This window comes from Moesziomyces antarcticus, assembly GCF_000747765.1.
Source record: "Moesziomyces antarcticus DNA, scaffold: scaffold_v10010, strain JCM 10317, whole genome shotgun sequence".
NCBI lineage: Eukaryota > Fungi > Basidiomycota > Ustilaginomycetes > Ustilaginales > Ustilaginaceae > Moesziomyces > Moesziomyces antarcticus.
The window spans coordinates 198,382-219,350 of NW_014639000.1; the positions used below are offsets into that span (position 1 = coordinate 198,382).

The following is a 20,969-nucleotide window of genomic DNA, read 5'->3' on the forward strand; positions in this document are numbered from 1 at the left end:
TGAACGGAGCAAAAGGTAACATCGCATCGTTGGGGACTTCTATGTAGCAGCGAAACCCCCGCCCACAGGCGGCGGCCGCGACTTGGCGTCCAGCCTCGAAGTCACAGCCAAGAGTCGCAAGCGGTGACGAGTCGCTGCAACTGGTGTGCTTCGATGAGCCAAACAAGAGACCAAGTCGCGCCAAGAGAGAGAGAGCACTCGCAGAGCACGATTGTACTCGACCATCCCACCTCATCGCAGTGTGCACTCACCTCGACGCCAGCAATGATGAGAAGCATGGCTACTGAGGCTGGACCAGGCGGCGAAAGGAAGTGAAGCCAGGGTCGGTTGACGACTCCGCCTTGGTTCACATCCGCGCGCACCCGTCCAGCTGTGGACCCAGTGTGTCAAGGTGACGATGAAGGTGTGGATGAGCCGAGTCAGCCGGCTCGAGAGTGAGAGAGAAAGGGAGAGAGAGAAGAGAGAGAAAAGAAACAAAACGATGCACCCGAACCGATCGCTGACAAGCACGCTTTACGCGCTGGGCAGGCGGTGGACGATCGCCATGGCCGTGTCGTCGCCGTGCGAGATCGAGACCAAGAAGCGAGAGCCGTTGGCAGCCTTGAGCGCCTCGCCGTACAGCTTCACTTGGGGGCCCTCGGGAGTGGGCACAATCTCGACATCCTTGAGCGACGCGCCCGAGCCCTGGCTGCGCACGCCCAGCGACTTGAACACCGCCTCGGCAGCGCAGAAGCGGCCGCAGAACGACGCCTTGGCGTCAGGCTGCGCTCGGCAGTACTCGATCTCGACATCGGTAAAGTTGCGCGAGACAAAGCTGTCGTTGTCCGAAGGGAAAGTCGAGATCTTCTCGCAGTCGATGCCGACGCCAGCAACGTGGCCCATCATCTTCTGCAGCGACTCCTGCTGCGCGGCCACCTCGGCCGACTTGGCAGGCACGATCACGTCCTCGGTCGTGGCGAGCGCCGGCATGGGCGGCAGCGGCGCCTTGAAGCCGTAGCTGTCGCCCATCTCGACCGCGCGTGCGTTGAGGTTCATCAGCACCTGGTCCTCCATCTCGGCGGGCCAAGGGCGGTTGTCCTTGATGCGCACCAGGTCCTCCTTGGTGAGCGCAGAGTGCATGCGCGTGTACGTGTGGTGCTGGCGAGCCTTGCGGCGCTCGACGTAGCCCTCGAACACCTTGGGCGAGAGACGACCCAGGATGTGAGCCGCGTGCAGCACGAGGATGATACCGCCCACCTGACCGAAACCGAACGAAGACACGGCAGCCGCGTTGACGTGGTGCGGCGTGCGGTGGATCGACGTCGAGTTGTACAGCAGCATGTCGAACTTCTGCAGCTCGGGCGAGATGTCGTCGGCGTTGCGGTTGCCGCAGACGATCGAAGTGTGCAGCGACTGCATCACTCCGTTGAGCGCCCACGCAGCCGCACCACCCTTGGCGTGACCGCACAGCCACTTCTGCGCCATCACGGGCACAGCGTGGCCAGGCGTGCGCCCCATGCGCGTGAACAGCTCCTGGTAGACGTGCGACTCGTTCTTGTCGTTGGCCTTGGTCGCCGTCATGTGCGCCGAGATGACACCGATGTCGTCGGCCGTCAGGTTGAAGCGGGCGAGCGCGCGCTGCATGCCGTCGGCACTGCTGATCACACCGTGGCCAGGAGCCGGCAGCGATCGGCCGGCACCGTCGGTGTGCGTGTTGGAGTAGGCCACGATACCCTGGATGGGCATGCCGAGCTTGATGGCGTTGGCAGCCGTGGTGAGCACCTGGACACCGCAACCCTGCGACTCCATGAAGCCGCTTCGCGAGGTCGAGAAGGGACGCGAGTGCTCCGACGGCTCACGACCAGCAGCCAGCTCCTCCTTGCCGTTCGAAGTGGCCTYCATGTTGGCGAACTCGAACGAGCCCTCCTCCGAGAGATCGTCGAAACCACCGGCAAGCATGAGCTCGGCCTTGCCCGACAGGATCGTCTCGACGGCCACGTCGATCGACTGCAGCGCCGTGGCGCACGCGCCGACCACCGTCTTGATGGGACCAGCCGACGACATGACGAGCAGGTTGACCCAGCCGGCGACCGAGTTGATGAAAGTCTCCTGCAAGATGTCCTTCTGCACGTCGTTGTCGTTGCGGCGGTCGCGGAACATCTTGCTGAGCGACGTCATACCGCCCATGCCCGAACCGATACAGCTGCCCACCTTGCTCGGGTGGATGTGCTTGTACAGCTCGTACGGGTCCGAGATACCCGAGTTGACGAGCGCCTCCGAGGCGCAGACGAGCGCCCAGAGCGTGGTGCGGTCGACCTGCGCGACAATGTCGTCCGGAATGCCGTAGCGCTGGCCAGTCCAGCCCGTCGGGATCTGACCGGCAACGAGACGGTCAAAGGCGACGGCCTTGGGCACAAAGATGCGCGCGCCCTTCTTGAGCACCACGAACCAGCCGCCCGTCGAGGCGTCTTGCCAGGCGTCGACCTTGTCGCCGTGCTCGAGCTTGTACTTGGCAGCCTCCTCGGCCGAGACCTCGAGCGGCTCGAGGTCGTGGTTGAGCTCGATCTCCTGCTGGAAGCCCTTGCGGTTGGGGTCGTAGTTGCGGAAGAGCTCGGGCTCGATGAGGCGGATGCCGGCGTGCTTGACAATGTGCTCCTCGTAGTTGGCACGGATGTCCTTGTCGTCGACGGGCTCGCCACTCTTGGTGTCGACCCAGCCGACGTAGGTGGCACCCGACTTGAGCTGACCGTCGTGGTGCTTGATCAGGCCCATGATCCAGGCCAGCTCGATCACACCCTCGTTGGTGAGGTGGCCAAAGGCCTCCATCTCCCAACGAGTGCGCGAAGAACCCCACGGTCCGACCTCGGCGAAACCGGTGATGACGACGACCTTCTCGAGGTCCATCTCCGAGTAGCTCTTGGCGATCTCGCGGTTGAAGTCGAGGGTGCCGACCTCGGGGAAGCGGAAGGTGAAGTTGCTGCGCGGGTTGATGTGCACCTTCTTGTGCAGCGCCTCGGCGGCGGAGCCCTTGATGACCTTGAAGTCGGCCGAATTGTCAGCAACGAGCGCGCGCTTGGTGGACGAGGCCTCCTGGATGGCGGCGCGGAACTTGCCGGTCTGCTCGGCGAGATCGACGATCTTGTCCATGCCACCGTTGAGGTCGACGAGGAGCGCCTCGACCTGGCTGACGGCGGACACGGTAGGAGCCAAAAGACCGAGCAGGTTGAATGCCATCTCGGTGGTGCTGAAGGTGCGGCAGCCGAGCTTCTCGATCTCCTCGGCGACCGTGTTGGAGGACGACATGAGGCCCGTGCCACGGCACCAGCCGATGATGGCACCGGTGATGCAGAGGTACTGACCCCAGCTCTCGCTCTCCCATCGGTTGAGCAGCGTCTCGAGACCGAGCTTGCTCTCACCGTAGAGACCGTCACCACCGAAGGTGCCGTGGTTGGGCGAGAGGGGCAGGAGCACCTGCGTCGGCCTCGTGTCGAAGTTGCGGCTGGCCTTCTCGGTCTTGATGGCACCGAGCAGGCGAACGAGGTTGGTGAGCATGAGTCGGTGGGCGAGCTCGGACTTGTCGTCGATGCCATCGATCTCTCGGCCGTTCTCCGAGATGGCGGCGAAGGGCACGACAAAGTCAAGGTCGAGGTCGAGCGAGCCGTAGATGTACTTGACCAGGTTGTCGACATCCTGCTTCGAGGCCTGGTTGAAGGGCACCACCGTGAGCGTCGAGCCACGCGAACCGACCTCCTGGTAGATGCGCTGGTAGTACTCGACGACGCTACGGCTGTAGCTCGACGTCGTGATCACGACGCGAGCACCACCGGCAAGGAGACCCTTGACCACCTCGACACCGATGGAAGCCTTGCCGACACCGGTGAGCAGCGCGTTGCGACCCTTGAAGCTGACACCCTGGGTGGCCATCTCGCCGAGAATGTCGAGGTAGACCGAGGTGAGCTTGCGGCTGAGCTGCCACTGACCCGCCACCTTTCTCTTGACGTGCAGGAAGGGAGTGCGGTCCTCGGCGGCAGGCGCATCGCTGACCTGCGGTCGCTGCGTGTTGGAGCTGAGGCGGCGGCTGCGAGTAGCCTGGCGGGCGGGCGCACGAGCCTGACGCGCGGGGCCGAGCGAACGGACCACCTCGCTGTACAGACTCTTGATGGTGGCCTTGCTGAGCTTGCTGACCGAAGGCTCGTTGCGGATGAGCGTCCAGAGCTTGGCGACGTTCTCCTGCGCCTTGTCCAGGTTGACCTGGCTGCCAGCGCCGAGCAGACGGCTACCGGCGGCCATCTCCTTGACGTAGGCCTCAAGCTTGCGGACACCGACGCGCTTGACTTCGCTGTAGGCGATGTTGCCGCGCGAGTCGATCTCGGTGTGAGGAGCGGTGGGAGCGTGCACCTCCTTGTACACGGCGTCCTCGGCGCAGGCCTCACGGCAGTTCTCGATGAGCTGCTGGCCGTACTCCTTGGCGAGGGCGTAGGTGGGGCCCTTCTCGGCATCGATCTGGTCGATGTGGAACTGCATGTAGCGGAGCAGGCTGGGGTCGGCACGATTCATGAGCGTGATGCAACGAGCAGTGATCTCGCGGTCGACCGTGGTGAGGCGACCGTAGATAATGTCGTACAGCAGCGTCATGGCGTCCTGGCGAGCCCAGTTCCAGTACGAGCTGAAGTGACGGACCTTCTTCTCGGTGAACTTGGGCATGATGCCGTTGGTGTACATGTCGCCGTGCTCGGCAGCGATGGCGTCGAGCTGAGCCTGAGCAGCCTCGAGCTCGGCCTTGGTGCTCTCGGCCAGACGGCCACCGGCGCGGCCGTCCATGTTGAGGTAGCGCTCGAGCACCTGGATCTGGCGGCGGACGTGGTCGTCCTGCTGCGCCTTGAGCTTGTCGAGCTCCTCGCTGCTGATCGCCACACCACCCGATCCTCCGCCTCCGCCACCGGCGCCAGCCTGGCTCAGGCTGATGCCAGCGAGGCCGGCGTAGGTCTGAGCGACCGAGTCGAGCCAAGCCTTGGCCTCCGCCTCGGAGCCGAGACGCTTGGCGGGCTCCATGGTGATGGCGACGAGCAGAACACCGTCGATGCGGCCGGATCCGAGACCCCATGCCTTCTGCAGGTGCGACTTGACGGCCGAGAGGTTGAAGCCACCGGGCAGCTTACCGCCGACCGTACGCGTGATCAAGCTCGAGGTGGTCTTGCCGAGAGAGCCGCTGTAGCCGGCCTGGAGAGCACCGCCAAGCTCCTCGAGCGGCAGCTCCTCGCCACGCTCGGGCAGGTTGCCGAACTCGGCGAGCAGATCCGACACAAGCTCGTTGCTGAGCACCGACTTTCCGCCGACCGAGTCCTTGATGGACTTGGAGAGCGGCACCTCGGAGATGCTCTTCTTGAGCTTCTGGGCCAGGATGGCGCGGACGGTGTCGACAGCCTTGAGCGGCTCGTCGGGCACGTCGGCGGCAGCGGCACCACCAGCAGCGGCAGGAGCCGGCGCGGCAGCAGCAGCCGGTGCAGGTGCAGCAGCCGGAGCAGCAGCGGCAGCCGGAGCCTCGGTGGCGGCGGCAGCCTCGGCCTCGCTCTCGTCGTCGGCAAACGAGTAGTAGAGCGCCTCCTTGTCCTTGCTAGAGCAGAGCATGACACGCTTGCGGCCCTGAGCAAGGTCGACGGCCGAGTACTTGAGCGCCTGGGTGCGCTTGGCCATGCCCACGAGGGTAGGGCTGGGGCCAAACTCGACGAGCCGCTCAAAGTTGTAGTCGGTGAACATGATGTCCTGCGTCTCGATCCAGCGGACGGGCGAGGCGAACTGGTAGGCGAGCAGCTCGACCACGAGCGTGGCGGTGAGCCTCTGGACGCGCTCGGGCGACTCCCACTCGTCCTTCTCCCAGTTCTTGAGCACCTTGTCGAGACGTGGCGAGTCGGTCTGGGCAAAGATGAGCTCGGCGTACGACTTGGACAGCTCGAAGGGAGCCGCGACCAAGTTGGGGATGTAGCGGCCAACGAGCAGCTGGGGTCGGATGGCATCGACGTTGATGCGCTTCGACAGGTACGAGCGGAAGGGCGCCACACCGCCGGTGAGGTAGCGCGAGTGGAAGGGCACGTCGATACCAGGCAGCGGGATGGTGGCAAAACCGCGCTTGAGCTCGATGCGGCCCTTCTTCTCCTCCTCGAGGGCAGCAGACAGCACCTCGCGGACGATCTCGGCGAGCTTCTCGCGCACCTCCTCGATGGGCATGATCTCGTTGAGCTTCTTGAGGTCGATCTTCTGCACCTTGATGAAGTTGAGCACGTTGCCGAGCGTCGTCAGCGCAACGAGGTCACCGGCAGCGACGTACTGCTGGCCAGCAACGTTGTGGTTGACGATCTGCAGCAGACGGCCGGACTCCTGGCTGATCGAGTCGACGATCTCGGCGAGCGCCTGACCGGCAAAGGCAGGGTTGCCATCGCCGACGATGCGGAGAGGGTTGCAGGCCATCATGGCGTAGTTGGAGGCGCCAGTGACGGGGTCGCGCTGCACGCAGTTCTGCATCGAGAGACCACGGTAGAAGACGACATCACAGAGCGACTTGACCTCCAGAACGCTGGCGACGGCCGCAAGCGAGGCGTACTCTCCGAGCGAGTGACCGGCGAAGGCGGCATCGGGAGTGATGAGGCCGCGCTGCGTCATGTCGCGGAAGGCACTGAGCTCGACGAGCACAAGCGCGATCTGAGCGAACTGGGTGGCGAAGAGCAGACCCTTGGGCGACTGGAAGGTGTAGCTCTGGCTCGACGAGGTGATCTCGGGGAAGAGCGGCAGAGTGACCGTGTTGCCGTCGGCGTCGGTCGACTCGTACGTCATCGACATGTAGCGCTCGCGGATCGTGTGACCGCGCACACCACCAAAGTGGATGGTCTTGGTGAGCGGGTTTTGGTTGATGATCTCGAGGATGCTGAAGCCCATGGTGCTGCGGAGGTGACCATCGGCCTCGTCCCAGAGCGCCTTGGCGGTGGGGCTCGAGTTGTACAGGTCCATGCCCATGCCTTGCTCCTGCGAACCCTGGCCGGTGAAGACGTAGACGGTGGCGGGCTGCTTGATCTCAGCCTGGCCGTCGATGACCTTGTCGCCGTTCTGGTTGAAGGTCTCGACCTTGACGACCTTGTTGCCGTCGCGCATGGCAATGTGGCGCAGCTTGACGCTGAGCTCGTCGCCAGGCAGAACCATGCCGACAAAGTTGGCTTCGAACGAGAGGCATCGGTCGGGGTAGCCCTCGGCGGCGACGACCTCGACAAACTTGCGCGAGGCAGCGCTCGAGAAGAGACCGTGAGTGATGGTGCCGGGGAGCGAGGCGAACGAAGAGAAGTACGGGTTGATGTGGATGGGGTTGAAGTCACCCGAGACGTTCGAGTAGGGCTCGTTGGTGGCGGGTGCGACGAACGTGGAAGGCACGTCCGAGGAGCCGAGCGTGTAGCCGGACTCGAGAGGAGCGACACCGCCGGTCGAGACACCGCCGTGGCGCTTGATGTACTCGATGACCGGGTTGCCGTAGCTGGTCGCGTCGGCAGTGTACTCGATCTCGCCGACCTTGATGAGGTCGTCCTTGAAGTCGCGAACGTAGGCACCGCCGGTGACGTCGACATCCGAGTACGACGAGCTGTCCTTGTATCTCAGCAGGTTCTCGATCTTGAAGTGGAGGCTGGTGCCCGGGATCAGAGGCTGAGGGGCAACCCAGTCGAACCACTCCTTGGACAGCAGCACGGTGGCGTCGGCCTTGGTCTTGATGTCGAGGACAAACTCGTTCTGCGACGTCTCGAAGCACGTGTTGAAGTCGGTGAAGCGGCCGCGGAAGAAGAAGCTCGAGACGACCGAGATGACGGGCACGGGCGTGCCGTTGGCGTCCTGGCGCAGGACGGTGCCGGTGACGCTGACCGACTTGCCAGTGTCCGAGATGCGGATGCTGCTGGCGTGCGCGGTGGCGGTGCAGACGTCGCCAGCGCGGAGAGGGCGCGCATCGTCGATCACCTTGAACGAGTTGCTGAGGTGGACGAGGCTAAGTAGGTCGGCGTCGCAGCTGGCCATGAGAGCCTGCATGATCGCCTCCCAACCGGCAACGATGGCAAAGTCCATGGGAGCCTGACCCTTGGTGAAGACCTCGCCGCGGTTCTCGACGATGCGGCAGAAGCTGCGGATGGCCGACTCGTCGAGCGACTTGACGGGGCTCTTGAACTCCTTGGCCGACGCAAGCTGGGCAGCGGCGGGCATGTCGGCGTGGAACCAGAGCTGCCAGTAGAACTGCTTGATGCGGTCGTTGCGGCCGTCCATGACCTCGTGGATCGAGGCGAAAGGCTGGTCGGGGCGGTAGGTGAAGAAGAAGTGCAGAGGGACGGCCTCGCCGAGACGCTCCTCGAAGAGCGTCACCTGGATCTGAGCCGATTCGGGCGACTTGGTGATCTCGATGGCCTTGAAGCTGTCGTCGTGGCGACCGTACGAGCGGGCGGCGCCGAACAGAGTAAGGCTGATCGGCTCGCCGTTGGCGGCGTAGGCGATCTTGGCCGTCTGGTGCTTGCGAGGAGCCAGCATGCGCAGCATCGGATTGTCGGCGTAGTTCTTGCCCTGAACAACGCTGACGTTGCGCAGGAGGGCACGCAGCCAGCTGGTGCGCGAGGTGGCAAGGATCTCAAGCCACTCCTTGGTGTCAGGAACGCTGCTGCCGACCTTGAAGGTCTTGACGTTGTCGGCGACCGAGATGTCGACGCCCGAGCGAGCGGCGAACTCGGCCTCCTCGATGGCAAGCGGGTCGCTCGAGACGTAGTCGGCGTAGGGCACCTTGCTCTCGTCGTTGTCGTAGTAGCGGGCGAGCACCCTGGCGACGAGCTCGCGCTCGATCTCGCCCAGCATCTCGCCGGCGGGGACGTTGGCCTTGGTGCAGTGGCGCACGGCCACGGAGCCCTGGAGGATGATGACCTTCTGAGCATCCTGGCCAACGACAGCGTCGAGGTCCTCTGACTGCCAGAGCGAGTCCTTCTTGAAGAGCGTCTGGAAGTTGTCGCCGAGCTCGGGGATGAAGGGCACGGGCTTCTGGCCGCGGCGCTGGCAGATGGTGAGGAAGTAGCCGACATCCTCGGCAGCCAGGCGGATCTCCTTGGCGCCAGTGTACTCGGCGAAGAAGGTGTCGACGAAGCTGGCGGGCTGCTTGTCGAGCACCGAGTAGCTCTGGAGAAGCGACTCCTTCTTGCCAGCGGTCTCGATGCCGGCGAAGCGCTCCTCGACACGTCGGCACCAGTCGCCGAACAGCTTCTTGAGCGAAGGGTCGATCCATCGGCTCTGGTGAAAGACAAAGAGGAGCTGGAGCATGCGGCGCGTCACCTCCTCGTAGGTCATGTCGGCGACGTTCATGAGGGCGGAGCCGTCGAGCTTGGCCGGGAACCAAGGCTTCTGGAAGTCCTTGTTAAGACGCTCGATGAGCCAGCTCTTCTTCTCCGAGAGCCAGACGCGCTGCTTCTCACGCGGCAGCGAGAAGAGCTGGTCGTCGAGCTGGCGCCAGAGCGCAGCAGCGCGGTTGTGGACGTAGCTGATGCTCTCGCCGAGCTCAGAGTTGCAGGTGATGGTGCCGCCGGCGCCCTTGCCGTAGGTGTCCTGCCACTTGTCGTCGCCACAGCCAGGCGTGTCGACGAGGAGCTGCTTGACAGCATCGGCGGTGGCGGCCTCCTTGGCAACCAGCATCCACGAGGCGAAGAGGAAGGCCGAGAAGGGCATAGGAGCGTAGCCGAGCTTGACCGACCACTCGCCGGTGAGGTAGGGCCAGACACCCTCGGCGTCACCGAAACCGGAACCACCGACGAGGATGAGGTTCTTCTGCTTGCGCAGGCTGGCGTACGTCTGCAGGATGGGCTGGTGGAAGTCCTCGGTCGAGTGGTGGCCACCGGCACGACCACCGGTCCACTGGCAGATGATCTTGAAGTCCGGGTTGGCGGCGGCGATGGCAGCCACGGCGCGGAGGCCGTCGGCAGTGCCGGGCTTGAAGCCGACGTACTCGATGCCGGCGGCCTTGAGACCGTCGATGATCTCCTTGGCCTTCTCGGTGGAGGGGATGCCGGCAGCGACGGTGAAGCCCTTGCACGGGAAGCCCTCGCGACGCATCTGGCCCCAGAGCGGGTACTGCCAGCCGAATCGACGCTGGTCGATGAAGAGACCGTTGAGCTCGAGGCCGTTACCGGGCTCGAGCTGGGCGAGAATCTCGTTGACACGCTTGCGCAGACCAGCCTCGCTGTGGAGTCCACCACCGGCCAGCTCGATGACATAGCCGGCGTTGAGGACAGCGGCGTTGATGTTGGCGCTGACGGTGGTAGGAGTCATACCACCGACCATCAGAACGCCTCGACCGGTGGTGCGCGAGAAGGGCGTGTCGATCTTGATGCCGTTCTTGGTCCTGACGAGGCGCGGCGACCAGACGTCCTCCCAGCGCTCCTCAAACTCGACCTTGGTGGCCGAGTAGAGCTCGGTGCTGCGGGCGTGGGTGCCGCTGGGGATGACGATGCGAACGCCACGACCCTCGAGGATGCGGCCGGAAAGGCCACCGATGCCCGAGAGACCGCCGGTGCCAAAGTCGATGAGGTGGGTGGCGGTCTTGGGGAGGTCCGAGGCCTTGGCCCAGTAGATGTGCTTGACAAAGATCTGGTCGGCGATGCTCTTGAGGATGTCCTCGGAGCGGTAGCTGGCGAGATCGGAGCCGTCCTCGGTGTTCTTGACGGCCACCTTGAGCTCCGAGGCATCCCAGACGGTGGTGCGGCCGGCATAGTCCTCCTGGAGCATCTTGTCGGTAGCGCCGGTGAGGTAGCTCGAATGGTAGGGGACGCCCACGGGCAGGAAGTTCATGCGGAAGACGGCCTTGCGCTTGCTGAAGGGGACCTTGCCCTGGTCGGCGCCGGTGTCGGCGCGGATGGCGCGCAGGCTGCCGACGAGACCGACGAGGGCCTTGGGGTAGCCGGTGACGATGAAGCTGCGGGGGCCGTTGAAGAGCGAGATGGAGACGGCCTGCGACTCGGGCAGGTGCGAGTTGGTCTTCTGGATGTGCTTCTCGAGGATGTTCTGCTCGAGGCCAGAGACGGAAAGCATGGGCGCGGGCTCGCCCTCGCCGCCATCGACGGTGTCCTTGACGAGCGCCGGGTCGATGGCAAGCGTGGGGAAGAACTCCTGACCGCGCTTGCCGATGTGGAAGAGGAGCTCGAGCGCCTTGGCGACGTTGGCGTAGAAGGACTCGAGGCTGTCCGAGGCCGAGAGCACGACGGCCGAGATGATGCCCTGCGAGTGGCCGGTGGCGCTCTTGATCTGCGCACGGAACTCGGTGGGGGTGAGGCCCGAGGCACGGATGCTGACGAGGAACTGGGTGATCTGCGTCAGGCCGATGAGCGGCAAGCTGAGCGGCACGCTGGCCAAGTAGGCGACGGCCGGCTCGGGCACGGCGCCCGTGAGCCAGCCAAGCACGTTGATGCCGTGCGTGTAGTAGCTGCCGAAGCCCTGCTTGACGGCATCCTGGACGAGCTGTTCAAACACGGGCTGCGTCGACTCGAGCAGCGGCTGCACCAGAGGTCGGTAGGCATCGAAGAGCGTCTGCAGCTCCTTGAAGTAGGCCTGTGTTGCAAAGAAGATCAGAAGCGGATAAGATGGGATCGTCAGTCTTTGGCTCTAGAGCCTAACACCGCAAGCGCCTGCGCTTTTTCCGGGCGGCTATCCGTGCCCGATGCAGGGTCGTGTCTGTCTGAGTCTCTAGCCGAAGCGATCGCGCTGCGCTCGCTCTCTTTCTTGTCTCTTTTTTTTTCGGAATCGTGTCCGGTTTCGCCGAGCTCCACCGGGTCAAAAGACCTCCCCGAATTGCGCAGAGACTGCGCAGAGAGAGAAAGCCCTTGACGCGGCGAAATTGAGCGTCATCGGAAATGACGCTGCAGCGGCGCTCTGAGCGTGGCGCTGACCCCAACACTTTGGAATCAGGCGAGACTTGGGGTGGAGGAAATTCGGCCACAGCCGAATGCAACTCTGCCCGTGCCAGACACTGCGGCAAGCAGCCGAGACTTGCGCATCGGCCACCGAACGCTGCCGTTCAAAAAAATGAAGGCAGCGACCGACACTGTGGACGATGGCGAAGGATCTCTGCTCGGGACACTGCGACAAGGGATGGAATAGAGAAGGAACTTACCTCGTTGTTGCCCTGGCCACCGAAGACGGCGTGCACCTCGGCCTTGTTCTGGGCCGAGAGCGAGAAGAGCTTGGGCGTGATGAGCGCGGGCTTGGCCTTGCCAGCCGACTCGAGCTGGGCGAAGGCCTCAAAGTAGCTGCGCAGGACGGAGGTGCGCAGGTCCGTGTCGAGAGCGGCGACGAGGTCGTGGACGCTGCCGCGCTGGGCGACAAAGTGGTCGTGGAAGTGGATCCAGGTGGAGTGGAGCAGGTTGAGCTCGTGGCTCGACGACTTGACCGTGGCGCGCGAGGCCAGGAAGCCGAGGAACTTGGCGGCGAGGCTGACCTTGGCCTCGCCCGCAGCCTTGTCGGCAGCACTGGCGTCCTCCTGCTCCTCCTGCACCTCGAGCACGTCGGTGACCTCGGGAGCAGCAGCCAGCGAGCGCTGGAACTCCTCGCGGAGGACATCGGCGACGATCCAGGCGTCGAAAGGCTGGGAGGGCAAAGGGATCTGCACCTCCACACCCGAAGTGGATGCGATGGTCAGAGCACGGAGGAGCGTGCCGTTGGCATTGCCGTTGCTGCTGGTCTGGCTGCTAGCCGTCGAGACCTCGACGTAGCTGTCGTCCGAAGGGGCGTTGTTCTTGACAGCCGACATGGTGGCAAGCTAGGAGAGGTGATGAGGGCGGAAGAAGGGTCGGCGGGGGTGGGTACTGGCAGATGGGAGAAGCAAGCTGGTCGTCAAACAGCACGCTCGCGGATCTGCTAAGAGAGATGAAGCGATTCTTCCGTTTGAGATGCGGAAGGAGAAAGAGAGCTCGCGATACGAAGGATGCGAGAGATGCGGCGGTCGAGCTTGAGATCCCAGTCGTCAGATGGAAGCGTCAAGCAAGGTGCTGAAGATGGAGTTGGTGTTGGAGAGGAAGAAGAAGCCAAAGCCGTCGTCACTCGGTTTCAGCGAAAAGATGCGGATACGAAGATGCAGGGCTTTGATATGAAGGCGCCGCGATCTGAAAGGGGGATGGAATGGAAAGGTGATGGTGTGGTGGCAAGATCGGTGGGGGCCAACGAGGAGGCTAGCTATGATGAGAAGCTCGGAGCTGGAGCAGCGTCGGTGCAGGGGCCCGACTCCTTCGAGCAGAAGCAGCGGCAGCAGCAGGAGCAGCAGGCTGCGCTGCGAAGCCCAACCAACACTCTTTTTGGTGGCTGCGCCGCGTCGAGCCCCAACAAGCGTTGGGTTGGTCTAAACTCGCCGCCAACGCCCCGCAACACAAAAAAATGCACAGACAACCGCCAGAATTCCGAAAAAAAATAAAAATTAAAAAATCTACAACGCTTATTTTCCCAGTGAACCCTTCAGCGCAGCGCAGGGTACCGTCACGCAAAGGTCGCGGCGAGTTTCCGACAGGAGAAAGACTGGCGGTCCGTTTGTCCTTTTCTCCTTGGTCAAGAGTGGACGGGCGACGCTCATCGACAAGAAAGTCGGAGGGTCGGCGGTCAAAGCGGGCGGCAATGGTCCCTTTGGCCGCAGCCCAGGGTCGGTGCCATACGAAGCTCTCGCTCTCTCAAGCTCTCGTCCTTGCAGCTTCCCGCGAGCGAGCGAGCGAGCGAGCGAGACTTGCCCACGCGCCACAATTTTCCGCGCTCCGTGCCTCGATAGCTCCCGTATCCTGGCTATGCGCCCCGGTCCGATAAGGGCTATCAGGCGGCAGATGGCCGGCGACGGGCTGATGAGGCTATGGCCATGCCAACGTTGGCCGTCTCAGCTATCTAGGATCCCACACAGATTGTGGAGACACGACTAGATCGGCTCGTAGTCGACCCGCTTTGGAACGGATCTCCACCGCTTTCGGGACGGTGGGGGTCGGTACGGTCCACGGCTAGCCGCCACCTTTGTGAAGCTGCTGCTGCCCCTGCTGCTTCCGTCAACATGCCGACACTCTCCGAACCTCTTGACGCTACAGCCGTATCTCGCCCATGCTACTCTTTGCTCGTCAGACGGCGACACTTGCACGTATTGTGAGCTGGCGGCTCGTATGGCGATAGGCGAGATTGTCAATCGTTTTTTTTTTTGAGCAACGACGTGGACGCACAGACCAAGGCCATCCATCACTTCAGAGCGAACACCTTGCCATGCATGCCTTCATCTTGCACAGTTTCATGCTACTGTAGCTCAAGACGAGCTCGATGCTACTCATTGCAAACAGAGTTGGCGAGCGATGCTGGTCAAAAGCGGGTCAGTGCGTCTGGCGTGGAGGCATCGACGCATCGATAGCAGCTCTTGGGTTCGCAGAATCCCTCGGCCGCCTCCACCCCCACCCGTTTCCGAGGGTCCAGAAGTTGGTCGCGGCAAAAAGGCCGGGAAAAGCGTTCCTGCTGGATTCCTCCCACCCCCCACTCGCTTGCGAGTCGGCTGCTCCTCTCTGCCCGCCCAATTTTGTGAGGAAAGGACCCTTCCTGACGCAATTTTTCTTTGGCTTCCCAGCGCCCAGTCCAAGCTCATTCAATTGATTGGATGCCTCGGTACAAGAGAATCTCTAGGGCTCAAGCTCATAGCGGTGTGACTGGATTCTGGCAGACCACTTGGGTTAAGCTGACGCGGCCGATGCAGTTTTATTGCGCACAACGGTACCTTCCGATCAGATTCTCAGTTGCAGGCCCGTGCCCGTCGATGTCGGCAGGTTGACTTGACTTGCCATCCGCTTGCAATCTGTAGCGTCTGGCATCGTCAGGCCATGACTACGGCCGATGGAGGCCGGGAGGCGTCGATGGACCTTCGCCGCTTCTTGCCGTCATCGGCTGTCAATGTTGCGTGTCCATTGCAGTTTTTTGCTCGACATTCTTCCCACACCACCTGCCTCATCAAGAGATCGACAAGCGCATGCTATCGTATCCTCAAGGTTTCGACCCTCAGCTGGTGCTGTCAGCTGCGCTGCGAATTGACTCTGCCTTCCAAAGCGAGGACGGTAGACCCGCCGTTTTGCGTAAGCTCGATCGAACTCAAAAAGGCTTGCTGCGGGTGGCTGCCTCTTTGGGCCGGAATCCAGGGTCCAGCGTCGGTCGGGGCAGAAAGTGACCACAAAAAAAGCGCCGCACCCTACTCAAAAATGGACGCTAGGGCCAAGCTCGCTCGCTCGCTCACTCGCTTGGCCATGTGAGCAAGGAGGGATCATGGCTGTCAAATCCGCGGTCGTGCCTGCCGACAGCCCGCCCGGCTTTAGCGCTCACAGTTTTCTTGGGCTGCCTGTCACTTTGAGCAGGGTGGTGAGAACGTGTCGAGTTCTTTTTGGAGCCACCCACCGGGAAAATCCGCACTGCCTGGCCCTGGTGAGCTTTTTTAGATTTTGCCCCAAACTTCGCATCCCTCCACGCGCTGCCAGGCTGCGCAGAGAGGCTGCGCAAGTTCGAAAAGCCACCGCCGCGTTTTTACCCAAAATTTCGAGCAGATTTGGACGGCCCTCCCAGCCGCTCAGCGCCACGGCAAGATGTGTCGGGCGCTGCAGCTTCGGGGCGTGGGCCGAGCTCGCATCTCGTTCCTCATCCTTCCGAAGTTGGTGAGGTTGGCAGCTCAGCCATCGAATCGGATCAGCCGTATATCAGCAGCATCGCTCAGCCAGGTGAGATCGATATCGGGTGTCGGTCGTTGCAAGCTCGGGAGCAGGCCGACATGCCGCCTCCGTCTCCATCGACGAATCAGTGCTTTGGTTAGACCCGTATCGGCGATTTGCTCAAAAAAGTCCCATCGCAGTGTAGTTCTTCCTGCTCTAACAGCCTGAATCCTCGATTTTTCTGTCTGTCATCGAGTAATCACGAGCCGGGCCAGTCGGAGCCGCCTGCGCTAAGAGGCCCAACGAGCGAGGATCAAGGGTGCTCGCGAAGAAAGCCTTTTTTTTCTCCGCAGCGAGCCGGAGCGGGTCGGCAGCGCAGAAGAAACATTCACAGCCTCGCAGAGCTGTCACAAAGGCCCTTTCTCCTTTCTTTCCCTTCACCTCACTGCCATCCGCAGCACACCCGCGACCCACATCCATCTGCACCGGAGGACTCGTTTCTAGGACATTGCGCACGGCCGAGCTTGTTTCTTTGGAGTCGCACTCTTTCGCTTCCAGCACTCGACAAGGGACCGGTCTCAGTACACTTCACCGCCTCATCACACGCTCAGGCTAATCATTCATCGCGCCTTGCACACCAGGCCTCCGGCATTCGCATCTTCCTTCCCCACTCCTGCATTCTGCGAACAAGCTTGTCGACCATGCAGGCTTCGGGCGTGTTGAGAGCGGCTGCGCAGTGCAGCCGGTCGGCAACCGCAAGAAGAGCGCCGGCCATGGCAACAGCACGCATCCAGCACAGCACATATTCAGCATCGGTCTGGTCACGGTCGGCATCAAGAACGTCGAGCCCAGCGCTGGCTGCCGCATCATACTCCTCCCCGCTATTGAGACGGCGCGAGCTCTTGGTTGGTGCCGTTCGAATGCTGCATCAAAGCAACGCGCTCGCCGAGTCGCGCAAGTCTACACCACCATCTGCATCTCAGCCGGTCAAGTCGGTGCCACCGACAATAAAGACCACGTCGACGGAGCTCAACAAGCAGAGCGACACCGAGACGGCGGTGACGGATGCGAAACCGACCAAGTCGCTGACGGAGCGCGCCAAGGAGTTGTGGGCGACGGCCAAGTACCTGTTCAAGTTCTACTTTAACGGAGTCAAGCAGATCTGGGCGAACCGCAAGGCGGTGCAGGTGGTGCAGCAGAGGGTGGCGGCGGGAGGATCGGCACTGACGCGCGAAGAGTCGCAGTTGATACGCACGCACCAGGCCGACATGCGCAAGCTGCCGCTCTTCCTGTTCATCCTGCTCATCCTCGAGGAGGCGCTGCCGCTCGTAGTCATCTGGGCACCGTCGCTGCTGCCCTCCACATGCATCCTGCCCAACCAGCTCACCAAGATCCGCATGGGCGACGAGGTCAAGCGCGCCGACGCGGTCAAGCAGCTCAAGGAGTCCGAAGCGGTCAAGGAGCTGATCCCCGTGGTCAAAACGTCGTCCAAGACCCTCTCGCTCACGCCGGCTCATGCAGCGGAGGACGAGGACGTGCTCAAGCAGCTGTCGAGCGAAGAGCTGGCCAAGGTGGCCAAGATCTTTTCGCTCGCCACGTGGGGTGGGGCTGGGATGGTGCGCCGCCGTCTGGATGCGCACATGGCCTATCTGCGCGAGGACGATGCACTGATGGCTATCGACGCGGGCGCCGGCGCCATCCCACAGCACGCGGATGCGCTGGCCAAGGCGTGTGGCGAGCGCGGTCTGCGATGCTCGGGAATCGAGCACCTCGACATGTTTGAATCGATCCGCACGTGGTTGCGCTACACGACACGACACCCTTCGACACGCCAGATCTCGAACGCATCGGTGGCTCTGCTGCCGCTGCAGATGTACGACGCCTCGGCGTTGAGCGAAGTCAAGAGCTCGTTGGAGGCCGAAAGCGCACGTGGTCTGATCGACAAGACTAAGGACGTGCTGAGAGAGGTAGTCGAGGAGGAGAAGAAGGTCATCAACAGAGACGAGAGGTCCAAGCAGGAATCCATCAGCAAGCAGCACCAACGCTGATCCCCCGCGCTCCTCCACGCTCCAGAGCCGAGCATCCCACTTGCATACCCTATCCCCTACCTCAGCCTCACATGCTTTAGATTTTTTGCTCCCCATTCCACCCCTCACACTCATCTTTCCATCCATCCCGCACTCATCCATCTAGACCACCGATAATCATCAGCACGATCTGCCTACTCGGAAGCTGCACGACCCGGCAAGGATGTGCAAGAGAGTGTTCGGTTGGAATCGAGTTTGTAACGACACACGAGAGGTGGAGGCAATAAGGCAGAGAGACAGGGGAAAGGCGGACATGCAAGGGGGACTAGATGATACAAATGGCGCGACATGCGAGCGAGCGAGCGAAGACGAGGGAAGAGACCATGCTGAAGAGGCCACTGCAGGAGCCGAGATGGTGGCGCCCACAAGCGACGAGGAAAGGGGAAGGATGACTGGAGAGAGCGGATTTCACATCTCCATGTCACCCATTGGCTCTCCCTGATCGGAGAAGCTGCCTACGTCGGACATTTCGTCGTCATCGTCGTCGTCGTCATCCTCCTCTTCGCCTGCCGCATTGGCCGCCTCCTTTGTGGCAAAGCGCTGCACGTAGTCCTTTACGCGTGCTTCGTACGTCTTTGGCTCGCGCATGAGCAGCGCTGCCGCTTCGCCATTGAGCGGATCGGTAGGGTTTGGATAGCGCAGCAGCTGCGGTAGAAAGACCTCGAAGATGTTGATGCAGTCAAACATGGGCGACCATGTCTGATTGATTACGTCGAGACACACGGACCCCGAGAGCTCGTCGATGTTGGGGTGGAAGATCTTGTTCATAAAGCCGATCGAGGGTGACTTGTACGGGTACTGGTCAGGCAGCTCGACGTGGATCTTCCACACACCTCCGGCAAACGGAGCTGCAAAGACAAACGCAGAGAGAGGTCGGCAAGAACGAAAAGGGTCAGTTTCGGAAGCATAGAAGGGATTAGTCTGGATCCCAGTGCGCTGTGGACTTACTCTCGTCTGGGCCGTGGAAACGGACATAGAACTCCTGCATGCTGTCGTTGATCAGGGTGATCTCGTAGTCCGACATGAGACTGAGCAGGTGAGGGAGCAAGATCGCGGTCAGTGCTGCATTCATTCGAGTCGGTGAGCGATCCAGACACATACAGCTTCATGACGTCGGTCTCGATGCGACGTTTTGGCGATGTCATCTTGGCTGCTTAGCACCCTTGCAGCGATCGAGGCTGGTTGGCTATGAGGTGGGCGTTGATGAGCTTGAGGTGACAACCGAAGGCGGTGGTGCGAGCGAGCGGCTGGAGTGGTGCGGGTCGGCGCTCGGATGCGACCGTTGTGTGCGAGCGGGTGGGCGGAGCGGAGATAAGGCGGTGGTGCTGGATGAACGCTTTGACCTGCGCAGTGAGTAGTCGAACGGATGCGACGCTGCTGATAGCGCTGGAAACAGACTGAGTGAAGCTCGGATGGGGTCTACGATACGAATGAGGTGGTGGATGGTGAGCTGGAGGTGACGGGTGGGGCGTTGGCTAAAGGGCCTTGGTCAGGGTCTCTCGCGATCTGAGCCGAGGCTGGCTGGATTTGGCATGAGCTGGCGGGACGTGCAGGCGGGCGGGCGGCTGTGATTGTGCGGGATTGAACTGGCAAATTGGACGGCGATGGGGCCGATGGGGCCGGTCAAAAGACGGGCTGCATGCACCGATACTCGCCCAAGCAAACAGGTCCACACTCGACTCGCTCACGCCTCTGCAAGCGTGGAATGGGGTGATGCGCTGCTAGGCGGTGCCTTTCTATGCCAAAGCGCAATGGACTGTATCACGCGCTCTTGACCCTGGGCCAACTTAGCCCCACAAGTCACCTCGCTCTCCCTCTCTCTCCGCTCGACCTGCCGAGCTGCAAGTTGACAGCCGTCTGCAGCTCGACCAAGACATGCGGTCGAATGCCGCGCGCCCTGAAATTCACCCTCTCGATGCAGTTCCGACTCTCGGGTCCAGCGGGTCCAACGCATCGGTCTCCACGTATCTAACCCTAGAGGTGCCCTATGCCCTCACAGCACACGCCGAGACTGCACCATGCTGGGAGCGAAGTGTGGACCCTTTCGACCGCATACACTAGCAATCGAGATCGCGTCTCCAATCAAACTCATGCTTGCGGGTAAGTTAGGTGACCGACCTGACTGAGGCGGCTCGGGCGGGCTCAGCTACGCCAAAAGTGGAGGTGTTGGACCCTCCAAAAGGTCGCCGCTCCGAGCCAGCCGAGCATCGCCGTCCGAGCCGTCCCGCACGAGAACGTTTCCGTATCACGTGACCCGCCCAGCTCCTTCCGCGGTCAGCGCTCGGCCAACGGACAGCTGCAGCCTGCATTCATCTTGCAACACCCATCTCGAGCTGCTTTCTCCACACCTTCGAGACTCGATCTGCAAGTCATCACTTACAGCGTTCTCGACCAGCGCACACCACACCCTTATTCAGCTCAGCAGCAAGAGCGGCAAGGCCCCATCTCCGCGCATTGCAATCTGGCACGCCTCAGAGTCCAAGCAAAGCATCGTCGACCTCGTACATACTCGCACACTTCTGTTCAATCGGCACGCAGCTGTCAAACAAATTGGCCACCATGGACGCACAGGACATCGTCTCCAATATCGCCTTCACCACCTCCGGGTCGCTCGTCGACTGTGTCGATAAAAAGATGCTCGTCGTGCTTCGAGACGGCAAGAAGCTCATCGGAGTTCTGCGATCTTACGACCAGTTTGGTAGGTAGCCCCGCACACCGGCATCTCGTCCGCCAATTCAATAGACTGTCTCGTGCTGACTTTGTACGCTTCTGCTCCTCGACGTTCCGCAGCCAACCTCGTATTGCAAGACACCGTCGAGCGCGTCTTTGTTGGCAACCGATACGGTGACATCGCACGTGGCGTCTTCCTCGTGCGAGGCGAGAACGTCGTGCTCATGGGCGAGATTGTAAGTTTCCACCTGCCAAGAGCGCTTGCACATCGATGTTCTGTGCTGACCCTCATCGCTGCTGCGCCATCGTGCGAAGGATCTGGACGCCGAGGACGAAGTGCCACCATCGATCGCCGCACCATTGCCTCCATCAGCGCTGCCGCAGCTTCTGGCTGCCAAGGAGGCCGAGGCCGAGTCCAAAGCAAAGAGCGAAGCAAAGAAGGCAGACGTCCTCCGCATAGCCCGCGGCTTCTGCGCCGACAAGAGCGGAGACGGCGACACCTACTAGACGCATCTCACCGCCCCCCACCACGCTCGTTTCAATCTCA

At 62.0% G+C, this 20,969-nt stretch overlaps 3 protein-coding genes across 3 annotated transcripts, besides 7 other annotated features; 1 reads left to right on the plus strand and 2 right to left on the minus strand.

The window, feature by feature from the left end:
* Window positions 1-513: 513 nt before the first annotated feature.
* PAN0_010d3997 (fatty acid synthase) lies at window positions 514-12,775 on the minus strand (the record flags this gene model as incomplete). Its single annotated transcript, XM_014800453.1, has 2 exons — window positions 514-11,577; window positions 12,140-12,775. The coding sequence occupies 2 exons, from the start codon at window positions 12,773-12,775 to the stop codon at window positions 514-516; spliced, it is 11,700 nt and encodes a 3,899-aa protein (XP_014655939.1).
* Window positions 12,776-12,949: 174 nt separating this feature from the next.
* Window positions 12,950-13,354: a sequence feature (In-frame stop codon was detected at splice-junction site;~conserved hypothetical protein).
* Window positions 13,355-13,487: 133 nt separating this feature from the next.
* Window positions 13,488-13,654: a sequence feature (In-frame stop codon was detected at splice-junction site;~conserved hypothetical protein).
* Window positions 13,655-14,081: 427 nt separating this feature from the next.
* Window positions 14,082-14,136: a sequence feature (In-frame stop codon was detected at splice-junction site;~conserved hypothetical protein).
* Window positions 14,137-14,273: 137 nt separating this feature from the next.
* Window positions 14,274-14,556: a sequence feature (In-frame stop codon was detected at splice-junction site;~conserved hypothetical protein).
* Window positions 14,557-14,984: 428 nt separating this feature from the next.
* Window positions 14,985-15,101: a sequence feature (In-frame stop codon was detected at splice-junction site;~conserved hypothetical protein).
* A 396-nt stretch (window positions 15,102-15,497) lies between these two features.
* Window positions 15,498-15,734: a sequence feature (In-frame stop codon was detected at splice-junction site;~conserved hypothetical protein).
* Window positions 15,735-16,223: 489 nt separating this feature from the next.
* Window positions 16,224-17,713: a sequence feature (In-frame stop codon was detected at splice-junction site;~conserved hypothetical protein).
* A 447-nt stretch (window positions 17,714-18,160) lies between these two features.
* PAN0_010d3999 (ubiquitin-conjugating enzyme E2 8) lies at window positions 18,161-18,897 on the minus strand (the record flags this gene model as incomplete). Its single annotated transcript, XM_014800454.1, has 3 exons — window positions 18,161-18,600; window positions 18,701-18,780; window positions 18,854-18,897. The coding sequence occupies 3 exons, from the start codon at window positions 18,895-18,897 to the stop codon at window positions 18,161-18,163; spliced, it is 564 nt and encodes a 187-aa protein (XP_014655940.1).
* A 1,414-nt stretch (window positions 18,898-20,311) lies between these two features.
* Window positions 20,312-20,929, plus strand: PAN0_010c4000 (sm-like ribonucleoprotein; the record flags this gene model as incomplete). Its single annotated transcript, XM_014800455.1, has 3 exons — window positions 20,312-20,450; window positions 20,543-20,658; window positions 20,738-20,929. 3 exons carry the CDS (start codon window positions 20,312-20,314, stop codon window positions 20,927-20,929), a joined length of 447 nt encoding a protein of 148 aa, XP_014655941.1.
* Between the last annotated feature and the right edge of the window lie 40 nt (window positions 20,930-20,969).